Source organism: Suncus etruscus, chromosome X, assembly GCF_024139225.1.
Source record: "Suncus etruscus isolate mSunEtr1 chromosome X, mSunEtr1.pri.cur, whole genome shotgun sequence".
Classification (NCBI taxonomy): Eukaryota; Metazoa; Chordata; class Mammalia; order Eulipotyphla; family Soricidae; genus Suncus; species Suncus etruscus.
The window spans coordinates 10,753,192-10,766,676 of NC_064868.1; the positions used below are offsets into that span (position 1 = coordinate 10,753,192).

Consider the following 13,485-nt stretch of genomic DNA (forward strand, 5'->3'; position numbering starts at 1 on the left):
ATTCTTTACCAAAAAACCAGGCTTGATGAAACAGGACAATATTTTTTATATGGGGGAAAGTAAGCATATTCAACTACAGTCATATGATCTTTGTGTAAAAAAATATGTGTATACACCATAAGAAGAAAAACAAAGACCAAAGGAATACTGTGATGGTAACTGGTTTTCCTTCAGGGGAAGGTAAAATGACAAGTTATTTTCACCTCACTAGCAAACAGTTTTGGTTGCCTATCCAAAATCAAGGGTGGTACAAAGAAAAGGATTTCTACAAAGGACTCCAGCAGACTTGCTAAGCCATTTGAGCTCAAAACCCTCACTCATTCAATGAGGCAGCAGTCATAAGAAAATAGTTATACCATCATTTGAGAATAGAATCGCTTTATTAGGATTTGGGATTGTGAACAGTCCTGTCTCTACTCCTTGACTTTCTCCTACCACGACTCCTGGGCCGCGAGAAACTGCGGCTGTGGCTCCCGCTCTGTTTCTGCCTCTGGCTGTGGCTGCGGCTGCGGCTCCAACTATGGCTACGGCTTTGACTGGGCCTCTGATTGCGGCTGGGTTCCCTGTGGCTATGGGCTCTCTCGCTCTTCCCATACTGCGAACTGTGCCTCTCATGGCTTTGGGAGGATTTCTGAGATCTTTCCCGGTGACTGCTCCACCCCTTCTTCTCAGCCTCCCCGTATGTTTTGTAAGCATGGAGAGAATTTGGTCTCCTCTTCCTGGACCGGCTGCGGTACTCATCATGGTGGCCCATCCTGTCTCTCCTGTCTAGGTTCTTTCCCAAAGGGCCAGTCCGGTCCAGAGACAAGTGAATGTCTCGGTTTGCTTCCCAGAATTCGTTGTTGGGATTTCGGAACACATGAAGGAAGTTGCAGTGTTTCCCTCTTGAACACTGTTGGGTTTCGAACAACCCTGCATAGGAAGGAAAGAACATTCATTACTGACTGACACAGGGGCCTTCACTGATGCATGGAAGGGGATTAGAACCCTCTCGCGTGGATTACTTTAAGGGGGCTCACAGTTTAGGAAGTGACAGTCTGATTTATTCTGGCAAAGGGCCTTGTGGAAAGGAATGAAGCAGAAGTCCGTGCTAAGGACACAGTCCTGTTCCTGCTCTGGCTGTGGTGTAGACCACAGCAAAACAAGGGGTGAGTGTGCTGCTTGTTTCTAGGGCTTCCCCATATTACTGCTAACAATATAGATCGAAATACACACTGGCACCCTATTCTGCCCTGCTCTGCATGGCAATGAGGGGGTATTCATACTCAACAGTGCTCAGGGCTTACTCTTACTCCTGTCTCTGAGCTCAAAGATCACTCCTGGCAGTTCGGAAGACCATGTAGGGTGCCAGGGATCAAATTTGGGTCTAATGAATGTAAGGCAAGCATCCTACCCACTGTATCTGTCTGGCTCCTATGTATTTTCTTACATATTAAGAAGATGGAGAGACACAGGTTGAATGCTTTCACCTTACTGCTGGCTTTTAATAAGACACTGAACAAGGTTGATATCTGATTATCAATCCTTGTTTGTTTTGGTTTTCAGGTCCAATCTGGCTGTGCTCGGGCTTACTCCTGGCTCTATGCTCTATCATTTCTAAGTAGTTCTTAGAAAACATATGTGATGGTTGGAAATCCAACTCTGGTCAACTGCATGCCAAACAAGTGCCTGACCCACTTTATTATCCCTAAAGTTCCCTTTTTAGAGTTTTCAAACTTTTTTATTTTTGGGTTACACACAGCTATGTCAAGAGTACTCCTGGCAGTGCATGGGGGTATCATACATGGTGCCAGGGATCAATTAAAACAGTTAGGCTCTTGTAAGACAAGCATCTTAACCCCTGGACACTTCTCAAGCTTCAAGCTTTTATCTTTAAATAGTAAATTCCCCAAATATGCAAAGTTACTTAAATGTGAAATACCTTCCTACTACGTACTACTTAAAAAAAAAGAATAAAAATAGAAAGGAGTTCCAAACATAAATATATCACTAAATCTTTTGGGGCTACATCTGTTGGTACTCAGAGCTTACTACTAGCTGTTCTCTAGGATCACTCTGGCAGTGCTTGATGGGACATATGTGGTGCTGAGGATCAAAACAGAGTCATCAGCTACTTGCAAGGTAAGGGCCCTACCTGCTGTACAAGAAGTAAATTTCCTTTAAATAAGTTTTTAACAAGAGGCTAGGCAATTGATTCTCGAATAGGACACCAAAAGCATAAGTGAAAAATAAACCAGATAAATTAAACATAAAAAAATATTTGGGTTAAATGGCCAGGAGACAGCTCAAAGGGCTAGAGCACATGGTTTGCATGTACAAGATCCCCTAGTTCTATTGCTAGCACTGTATGCTCTGACCTAGCACTGCTGGGTGCGGTCCCATAATCCCAAAACACTCTAGGGCTTCATACTTGTAAATCATATCTGTGATAATGGAAACTGTTTACTATTAAGAATTCATACCATTCCATAATTAGAAATAATCAGAAAAAATAACTGAAAACAGGCAAAGTATTTGAACAAACATCTCTCCACTAGACAGTAGTCAATCACGACATGAAAAGATGTTCAGGGCCCGGAGAGATAGCACAGCGGTGTTTGCCTTGCAAGCAGCTGATCCAGGACCAAAGGTGGTTGGTTCGAATCCCGGTGTCCCATATGGTCCCCCGTGCCTGCCAGGAGCTATTCTGAGCAGACAGCCAGGAGTAACCCCTGAGCACCGCCGGGTGTGACCCAAAAACCAAAAAAAAAAAAAAAAAGTAAAAAGAAAAGATGTTCAACAGCATTAGTTACTAGAAAAAAGATATGGCTATTGTTTTTTTTTAAATAAAAAGCATTATCTACTGCTGGGGATGGAGTGGAGAGTCATTTGTAGGCAGAAACAGTTTTCTGCGATCACTTCGGCTTCTCCTGCACTGAGAGAAACTGAACTACCTTTATGAAGACAAGAGTTCCTGCTGTCAGACCCCTGCCTTTAAACTTCAGGTAGAATGGTTCATTTGTTTTCCCAGAGCAAGAAATTCTAAATATTCTCCCCCTTAAGCCCAAGAGTTTTGAATGACAGCATCCATTAAGATGAGGCTATCAGAGATTCAGACTTTAATAAGTGATGGGTTAATCATTTTACTAAGAGCTTACTTAAGTAGCCGAGTGTAAAGCACAGAAAAGGGCAAGAAAAGTGTCCATTCTATCCAAATCTGGCCTCATTTCTTTGTTTCTGGGGTCTTTTCATAAGAGGCTGTTCATTTAAGTCTACAGGGGAGAAAGTAAAACGTCTTATGAAGTGCTGACCCCTTGGGGTTGACTCACTTCCTGTCTTGAGACCTCTTTCCAATGAGTCAGTTTGGCAGCTCTTATGCTACAATCCAACCACAGCATCAAAGCACACCTTGAAGTGAAACAGGAAATGTCTCCAGACCCATTAACTCATGATTGAGGTGGAAAAAGTGACAGAAGACTCAATAGGGATAAGGAAAGAGAAACCATAGCTCAGGGTTGGGTCCAGTCCCCAGCACTGCAAGGACAAGTTAGCACCCAAGAAGGAACACCAATGGAAGTGGTAATTGATGGAGGAAGAGTGGTTTCCCAGGGATTCGACTTCATGGGTATCCTGTGGTGTCAGAGCCCAGGACAGACAGAGAAGACAGGCATTGCAGCCGCAAAGGTGTCATCACTACATCAGAACCTCAGTCACCTCCTGCTAAAAAGTGACCCAGATCACATGGTCTATTACATATTTCCAATAGGAGGTCATGGGTTCCATCCCTGGTACTGCAAACAAATAATAACAAAAAAGCCACCTTATCAATCAATCAATCAATCAATGTGATATAAAGATTTCTGCCATCTACTGCATGAGGCAAAAAGTTTCCCAGGTCCCCTGTAAGGAATGGTTTCCCTCTGAGAATATCCCTTTGTATAGTAGTGGAACAACCAGAAGTAACAAGTCACGCTGAACTTTACCGCAAATGGCCATTCTCCATTGGGTCACAGGGCAGAATTCACAGTGAAGCCGGCGGCCTGCATACCATCGTCCATTAAACAGAGAAAGGGCTGCTTGGCACTCCTCTTCACTTTAAAGCACAAAGAAAAGGATACACGTCATGTTAAGGTTCTAAAATGGAAAATCATCCATCCCACTGATAACTAACACTTAGGAGTTTATTTTGTACTGCCTAGGGAGGCAGCATTAGAGTACTCAAGCTCTTGAAGCTCACAATTCATTCAGGAACCTTCTTACCAACCATCCCAACATTGCCTTGAATTGAAGCTTCTTAAAACCAAAAGACTGAACCATTAAAAATGTAAGTTTTCTACTGCAGAGCCTATTCTTTCCCAGCTATGACTGCTGTGCCTCTAATTACAATGGGAAATTGAGCCTACTGGCCATGGCATGGCTTGGCCCAGGCCAAAAGCCAGAAAGGAGGTACTTACTTGGAGGAACCAAAGGCATGCTCAGATTAGGTCAGGCTTAATTTCTGACTCTGTCAATTCACTTTTCTATCCTCTAGTCTACTTACCCCCTTTCAGTTTGTATTTTAATTACTAAAGTGTACAAGGAAAAGATTCCTTGTTACTTGAGTATACAAAGATGATATACAAATGCATTATTTCCAGATCCTGCTATATTCCCACGTCAGTTCTTAATGCTTGTGAAAATACCCTGCCTACAGGAGCTAGATACTCAGAGGAAACATTTCCAAGGCTAGCAGAGCCACCACCCTCCATGTGACAAGGTGGGAAGACGTAATGTTTACAATACTCACGATTGATACTGAACATATACATTGCCCCTCAGATGAGGTACCAAGTTGCAGCTGACCTAAGGAGCAATGAGGATATCCATTATTAAAACTCAAGGACAGGAAACCCTCCATTCTCCGAATCCTACTGTTACCAAAGAGAGTTTTCCACCAAATGTTCCAATATGGTGACTATACCCCATGCACAGGTCTACTGAAAGCAGACATCAGCACTAGCAGCCATAAAGGCCCAGCAATCTGATCTCTGTTAAACAGACTCATTGTTTTCCATAACTGTAAAGTGTTTCACACAGGCATGAAATAGAAATATATCTCACCCAGATTTAACACTAACATTTCCATATTTGATTAAGAATATTTAAGTCAATAAAACACTGAAGACACTTAAAGCCTTTCCATTCTATTCTCTCTCCTCCCTCAGAGAGAGGAGGCATCTCCTAAGGTTGGCGCATTCTCCATTTTCAAACACACATACACATAATGCTCTTTTTTTGTTGCTTTTTGTTTTTTTTTTTTTTTGGGTCACACCCAGCAGCCAGAAGTTCCTCCTGGCTCTATGCTCAGAAATAACCCTTGGCAGGCTCGGGGGACCATATGGGATGCCGGAATTTGAACCACTGTCCTTCTGTATGCAAGGCAAACACCCTACCTCCATGCTATCTCTCCAGTCCATTGCTCTCTTTATATATGTATATTCATAACCCTATATGCACCCAACAGAAAATGTTCATCTATCTATGTATGCCATAGTCTTAAAGTATGTATATAGAACATAGATCAATAACTATTATGCACATTGGAAAAACACAGATCACATATACATATGCAAAAGAAACATGTACATTGTTTACATTTTCAAGTTTTATATAAATAGTATTCCAGATTCTTTTCAAGATGCAATGACATAAACTTAATTACTCATTTTAATGATGTGCACTGGATAGTGTCAGAGATTTAACGTAATAGGAATCTTAATATATCTAGAGGAAGTAAGTCAGAAGACCTGCTAGGAGGTTCATAATTCATAACCTTAGCATGGGTAGCTGATCAAAAATTCCTGAGGAAATATTACCAGCAGGCCCACTGAAAAGTCTTTTCCCTCAAGTGTGGATGGCTGGAAGATTCCTGAGATCTCTCACAAATAGGCCAACTGAGTCTTCCCTCTCAGTGTGGATAATTGAATGAGACGTTCTTTTAATGAAACTGAAATTCTGCTTTCTTTTTAATTTATATACATATAGATATGTATATATATACATATATATATATACACACACATTCCCTTCTGCTGTGTATACAGTAAAACCTTTCTCACCTAACATAAGGAGTTTTACAGGCAATATATACCTGATTAAATTTATCTTTACCTGGAATATTCAGCATCAAAATGAAACAAAACAAAACAATTTCTTCTCTCCTTTTCTTTAAACACCATAGCAGTTTATAACAGAAAGGATTGCTTTGCTTCAGGGACTTTCCCTAGTGACTTTGAATACCTGCTAACTAATTTACATTCCAAAAAGGTTTGGCCAGTATAGCATTGGGCTATTGAATTTTACTAGATAGAAATTCTATACCTCTTTCAAATAGTTTATCTCTTTCAAAACCAGAATTTAGGAAGTTAGTCTTAGCCCCTAAACTAGAAATCTGTTCCCTTCGGAAATTTGTTATAGGAAAGCTGGCTTCTGGCTAATCTCTTAATTTACATCAGTATGACATCTAGGGCCAGGCCTGAGAGGAACTACAGTGTTTTCCGGCATATAAAATGACTTTTTAACCCATGAAAAACTTCTTAAAAGTTGGGAGTCATCTTATGTGCCAGTATATGGCATGCTGAAACTTACTCCAGCTTCAGGGACAAGTGATCTGCCCCCCCCCCCTTTACTGCAGCATCATCACTCAGTCCTCTGTTTGTTATGATTAATCTTTCAGGGCACACCGAGAAGCTGCTTTTATGGGACACAGAGGAGGCGCTCTGTCTCCCTCTAGCTGTCCTATTAGTCACTGCATCCCAGCCAGCTGCTCTTGGAGGAGCCCCCTCTCCCTGCTCTCAATGTAGATAACAATTAAAAAATAACAGTCACTCATTACAAATGACAAATATAAAATAATTGTTGGAAATCCAAAATCTAGATTTATTAAACATATACTTTAACCTTTGAGGGTTCTACTCCTTTTCTCTTACGTTTTTTAATTTCCATTTGGTGTGCATTAAAAGAGAGGTAGTCTTATATGGCTAATAGCCTAAACCCTATATTTTAACGAAGAAAAATAAGAAAATAATAGAAAAAACAGAAAAGTAGGGGGTTGTCTTATACGCCTGAAAATATGGTACTTTGAAATGTAAAAGTTTACCTTCCTTTTATCCTCTGGGATCCTAACTGAACTATATTCTATTCTAAGATCACAAACTACCTAGAGCCTATTGTATTGTTTTAAACATCAAAAAATGTACACTAGGGGCCGGGCAGTGGCACTAAAGGTAAGGTGCGCCTGCCTTGCCTGCGCTAGCCTTGGATGGACCGCGGTTCGATCCCCCGGTGTCCCATATGGTCCCCCAAGCCAGGAGCAACTTCTGAGCGCATAGCCAGGAGTAACCCCTGAGCGTTACCGGGTGTGGCCCAAAAACCAAAAAAAAATGTACACTGATAATTTTCTGTTGTACTTTACAAAAATGTAATATACCCCTTATAAACCCCCCTAGTTTGGATATTAAACTCAGAACACTGTTCTCTATACACGTATCATGTGTGCTCTCATCATTTCTTCATATTTCGCCATCTGTGTATACGCTGTCATCAAAGAGGACTCAAAGAAGCCCTGTAATTCAAACCGGACCCCAAGAGGGAGTCCATGAAATCTGGCGGACCAAAGTTAGCCGGCAACAGGATAGAGCCAATTACCAAACTTATTTATGCACTATGCTAATGATCAATATTCCAGGCACTTCTCAGCCAGCTTTCCCAGCCAGAGCTGTAGTCCATGTCAGAAGCATGCCTCTGTGGGCAGAAGGATTTCTCTAGTGTGCGCACGAAGAATGACCTGCCCACCTCGTGGTCACTAGGTACCAACTTACAGTTCTTTGAAGCAGCTTTGTAAATTTATATCATCCTCAGTTCATATTAGGATAAGTACAATTATCACCATTTCCCTGTTAGAGGTGAATAGTAGCTCATATTAATATGCACTGTCTCCATTACCAGTTATGCTGAAAACATTTAGTTTTCCAAAGTAACAAATACAGAGCAGAAATAGCTCAAAGGCTGCATGCACAGTCTGATATCTAGAGAACTGGGAGTGATTCCTGAGAACAGAGCAAATAGCCATCTCTGGGGACTGCTGGGAAAGTCCCCAAAACAAACAAATAAGACAAGTGTGATAAGGCTTTATATAACTGTATTAAAAGGTCTGCAAATATTCACACTAATACTTACCTTTGCGTTTGAAAAGTGAGGCTCGACTTCCAACAATTCTTACTAAGTTGCATTTACTGAGAGCATCTCCCACAAAGCAGGATGTTCATAGGAGGGGGTTTATATGGCATCCTGAGAAGGGGGACTGAAAGGCTTTGGGGTATCAATGGTAGTCACACGAGGAGCTGGGACGGCAAGATCACTAACTCCACCACTCACTAGGCCTCATTATTCATTTTCCAGGATAAATTTAGTATTCTAGAAAAGTGTCCTACTAAAACTTTATCAAATAAGTGTGTATGTAAGCTGCGAAATTAATTAGCTTGAGCTTGGCCAACAAAATTTGGACCAGGAGCTGAGTCCCCACAGTTCTGTGCGGGCTGGTTCTTGATGGGATTTTTGCTCACTAGTTGGCAGCTTTGGAAGTGGCTCCACCAACTCCCTGGATGTGTGGAGCAGGGGCGACAGGGAGCCCAGCAATGTGGGCCAGGTTCTGGCTTTCTGTGGGGTTTGGGGTGGCGAGAAAGAGGTAAAGGCACATAGAGGTCAAGAGATATGCTGAGGAGCACAGGGCAGTGCAGTTAAGGTTTACTCCATGGGGTTGGGGTGTGACCACTGCTGGTGTAGAGGAGATAGGAAGGCATGCACAAGGAAAAACAAAATATAACAGAAAGAAATAATATGTGGAAACCAGCAACCAGAAGTCTAGCCTTCGCTCTCCTGAGCATGTTGGTCAGCAGCTACTCTCCGCCTAGTCAATCCCCACTAGTACCTAAGACCCATGGCCTACTTTCTTTCTCATGCCAGTTATAGAATAGAATCATCTGGGTTCCAATCAGGCCAAATCTCAACTTAAGTCAGGAGACCGACTATGGTGGGATCCATCTGTTATGGTCCTGGAGCAGCAGTCATTTAACTCTCTTATTGCCTAAGGAACATCTAAAATTCTTCTGGATAATGGAATCTCCTTTCCATCTCAGTGTGGGAACTCCACTAGAAAAGTCCAGTGTGGGAACGCTAAGCAGAGGATTGGAAATATGCACTGAGTAAAATCAACGTAAGTCAAAAACAGACTGGTGCTTTCTGTGCTTGGGTAGCTCAGAGCATACACTTAGGTGATGGTGCTCACACACTGCCAAGAGTAAGCTCAGTGAAGTGTGAAGTAGAATAAACACTGGGTTACACACAATTTCTGCCATCACAAGCAAATCCATTCTGTACTTGGCAGCTCATCTGCAGGAGCCCTGGGGTCAAAGAATCATAGGTGGAACAAGAGTAAGATCGAGTTGAACAGAACACTAATAAGAACCAAGAAAATATGAAGGCAGAAATCACAAAACTCCAAACTGAAATAACATGTCAACTAGCAGGCCTGAAAAAGTCAGTAAACGAAGTGAATGACAAAATGGATAAGCTCTGGGACAGGGTATCAGAAGCTAAGAATAGACTTGGTGCTGTGGAAGATGAGATACATAACAATTCCATACAGCAGGAGAGATTGGAAAAAAAACTTAAAGCAAATGAACAGACAATGGAAAAATTTGTCAAAGAATGGGAACAGATGAAAATAGAAGTCTATGATAAGCTCAACAGAAACAACTTAAGAATCATTGGAGTCCCAGAGACCCAGGAAGAAAATTTCCAGGAAGAATCAACGGTCAAGAACATCATTAAAGAGAAACTTCCAGAGCTAAAGAATATATGTGATCAAATCCTGCATGCTTGAAGAGTACCAACCAAAAGAGACCCCAGAAAAACTACCCCAAGACACATCCTAGTCACAATGACGAATCCCACAGATAGAGACAGATTTCTGAAAACAGTAAGATCAAAAGGGGAAATTACATTCAAGCAAGCATCCTTGAGATTTACAGCAGATCAGTCACCAGAAACACTCAATGCCAGAAAGCAGTGGTGGGATATTGTAACAAGACTGAATGAAATGAATGCTTCACCTAGAATACTGTACCCAGCAAAACTCACTTTCCGGTTTGACAGAAGAATACATGGTTTCACAGACAAAAAACAGCTCAGAAACTTTACAGACTCAAAACCAGTCTTAAGAGAAAAACTGAAAGACCTAATTTAAGACAAGACTAACCAAAAGACACACCAAATTTCAATATAAAGATGACATTAAATCCCAGGACAATTCATTCTCTCAATGTCAATGGACTAAATGCACCAGTTAAGAGACACAGAGTGGCTAAATGGATCAAAAAACTCAATCCAACATTCTGCTGCCTACAAGAAACGCACCTAAATAGTCAGAACAAACATAGACTCAAAATAAAAGGCTGGAAAAAAATTATCCAAGCAACAACACCCATAAAAAAGCTGGAGTGGCCATACTAATATCAGATAATGCAAACTTTATACTCAAGAAAGTTGTAAGGGACAAAGATGGACATTTTATATTAATCAAGGGGTATGTAGAGCAGGACGAAATCACTCTCCTAAACATATATGCACCGAATGAGGGGCCAGCAAAATATTTAATACAACTGTTGACAAATCTGAAAAATAATATCAATAACAACACAATAATTGTGGGAGAAATCAACACGGCTTTGTCAACACTGGATAGGTCAACCAGACTGAAACCCAACAAGAATATACTAGACTTGAAAAGAGAAATGGAAGAAAGAGGCCTAGTGGATATATATAGGACACTCTATCCCCAGAAACCTGGATACACATTCTTCTCCAAAGAACATGGGAAATTCTCCAGGATAGACTACATGCTGGCACACAAAACATACCTCCATAATATCAAGAGGATAGAAATTTTGCAGACTACCTTCGCTGACCACAAGGCTCTGAAATTATTTGTGAACTCCAAAGGGACACAGAAGAAAAACTTTAACACCTGGAAGTTAAACAGCCTCATACTGAATAACCAGTGGGTCAGAGATGAAATCAAGGAGGAAATAAAAAGGTTCCTGGAAACAAATGACAATAAAGACACAAACTATCAGAATTTATGTGACACAGCAAAAGCAGTACTGAGAGGAAATTTTATAGCTTTGCAAGCACACATCAGGAAGGAAGAAGGAGCTTACCTGAGTAGCTTAATAACACAGCTAATAGAACTAGAAAGTGCTCAACAAAAGGACCCAAAAATAGGGAGACAGAAGGAAATAACAAAGCTGAAAGCAGAAATCAACAAAGTGGAAACCCAAAACACAATCTGAAAGATCAACGAAAGCAGAAGTTGGTTCTTTGAAAAAATAAACAAGATTGATAGACCACTGGCAAAACTAACAAAGAAAGAGAGAGAGAAACTTGATAACTCGTATTAGGATTGAAAAAGGAGAGATCACTACTGATATGACAGAGATTCAAAGGGTAATCAGAAACTACTTTGAGAAATTCTACGCCACTAAAATTGAGAACCTGGAAGAAATGGATAAATTCTTGAACTCTTATCATCTTCCATGGTTGAAGGAAGAGGATGTAGCATATCTAAACACCCCCATCACTATTGATGAAATTTAAACGGTAATCAAATGTCTGCCCAAAAACAAAAGCCCAGGCCCTGATGGATTCACTAATGAATTCTTTCAAACTTTCCAAGAGGAACTACTACCAATCCTGGCAAGACTCTTTCATCAAATTGAACAAATGGAAACACTTCCAAATAGCTTTTATGAAGCCAACATCACCTTGATACCTAAACCAGACAGAGATGCTACGAAAAAAAGAAAATTACAGACCAATGTCACTGATGAATGCAGATGCAAAGATCCTCAACAAAATCCTGGCAAATAGGATTCAAAGCCTCATTAAGAAGATCATCCACTATGATAAAGTAGGTTTCATCCCAGGAATGCAAGGATGGTTTAACATCCGTAAATCTATCAACATAATACACAACATCAACAACACGAAAAATAAAAATCACATGATCATATCAGTAGATGCAGAGAAAGCATTTGATAAGGTCCAACACCCATTCTTGATCAAAACTCTCAGCAAGATGGGAATGGAAGAAACCTTTCTCAATATAGTTAAGGCCATCTACCAAAAGCCACTGGCAAATGTTATCCTCAATGGAGAAAAACTAAAAGCCTTCCCTCTAAATTCTGGCACAAGAAAGGCTGTCCTCTCTCACCACTCCTATTCTACATAGCACTGGAAGTACTCGCTATAGCAATTAGGCAAGAAAAAGATATCAAGGGAATCCAGAAAGGAAAGGAAGAAGTCAAGCTCTCACTGTTTGCAGATGACATGATACTCTACTTAGAACACCCTAAAGACTCGGCCAAAAAGCTTCTAGAAACAATAGGCTCATATAGCAAGGTGGCAAGCTACAAAATTAACACAGAAAAATCAATGGCCTTTCTATACATCAATAGTAATAAGGAAGAAATAGACATTAAGAAAACAACCCCATTCACAATAGTGCCACACAAACTCAAATATCTTGGAATCAACTTGACTAAAAATGTGAAGGAGCTATACAAAGAAAACTATAAAACTCTGCTCCAAGAAATAAGAGAGGACACGCGGAAATGGAAACACATACCCTGCTCATGGATTGGCAGGATTAACATAATCAAAATGGCAATACTCCCCAAGGCAATATACAGATTTAATGCTATCCCTCTAAAGATGCTCATGACATTCTTCAAAGAAGTGGATCAGGCATTTTTGAAATTCGTTTGGAACAATAAATACCCTAGAATAGCTAAAGCAATCATTGGGAAAAAGAATATGGGAGGAATTACTTTCCCCAACTTTAAACTTTACTACAAAGCAATAGTTATTAAAACAGCATGGTATTGGAATAAGGACAGGCCCTCAGATCAGTGGAATAGGCTTGAATACTCAGAAAATGTTCCCCAGACATACAATCACCTAATTTTTAATAAAGGAGCAGGAAATCCTAAATAGAGCAGGGAAAGCCTCTTCAACAAGTGGTGTTGGCACAGCTGGCTAGCCACTTGCAAAAAATTGAAATTAGACCCCCAGCTAACATCATGTACGAAGGTAAAATCCAAATGGATTAAAGACCTCGATATCAGACCCAAAACCATAAGATATATAGAACAACACATAGGCAAAACACTCCAGAACATTGAGACTACAGACATCTTCAAGGAGGAAACTGCACTCTCCAAGCAAGTGAAAGCAGAGATTAACAGATGGGAATATATTAAGCTGAGAAGCTTCTGCACCTCAAAGAAAATAGTGCCCAGGATACAAGAGCCACCCACTGAGTGGGAGAAACTATTCACCCAATACCCATAGAGAAGGGGCTAATCTCCAAAATATACAAGGCACTGACAGAAATTTACAAGAAAAAAA

At 40.6% G+C, this 13,485-nt stretch overlaps 1 protein-coding gene across 1 annotated transcript in view; it reads right to left on the reverse strand.

Moving 5' to 3' along the window:
- Positions 1–382: 382 nt before the first annotated feature.
- ZRSR2 (zinc finger CCCH-type, RNA binding motif and serine/arginine rich 2) overlaps positions 383–13,485 on the reverse strand; it is a 40,038-nt gene continuing 26,935 nt past the window's right edge. Inside the window, exons 8-10 of the mRNA XM_049767455.1 lie at positions 4,766–4,821; positions 3,963–4,072; positions 383–912 (exon numbers count right to left, since the gene is read on the reverse strand). Of these exons, the coding sequence (XP_049623412.1) occupies positions 383–912; positions 3,963–4,072; positions 4,766–4,821 (696 nt within the window). The remainder of the gene's footprint in view (positions 913–3,962; positions 4,073–4,765; positions 4,822–13,485) is intronic.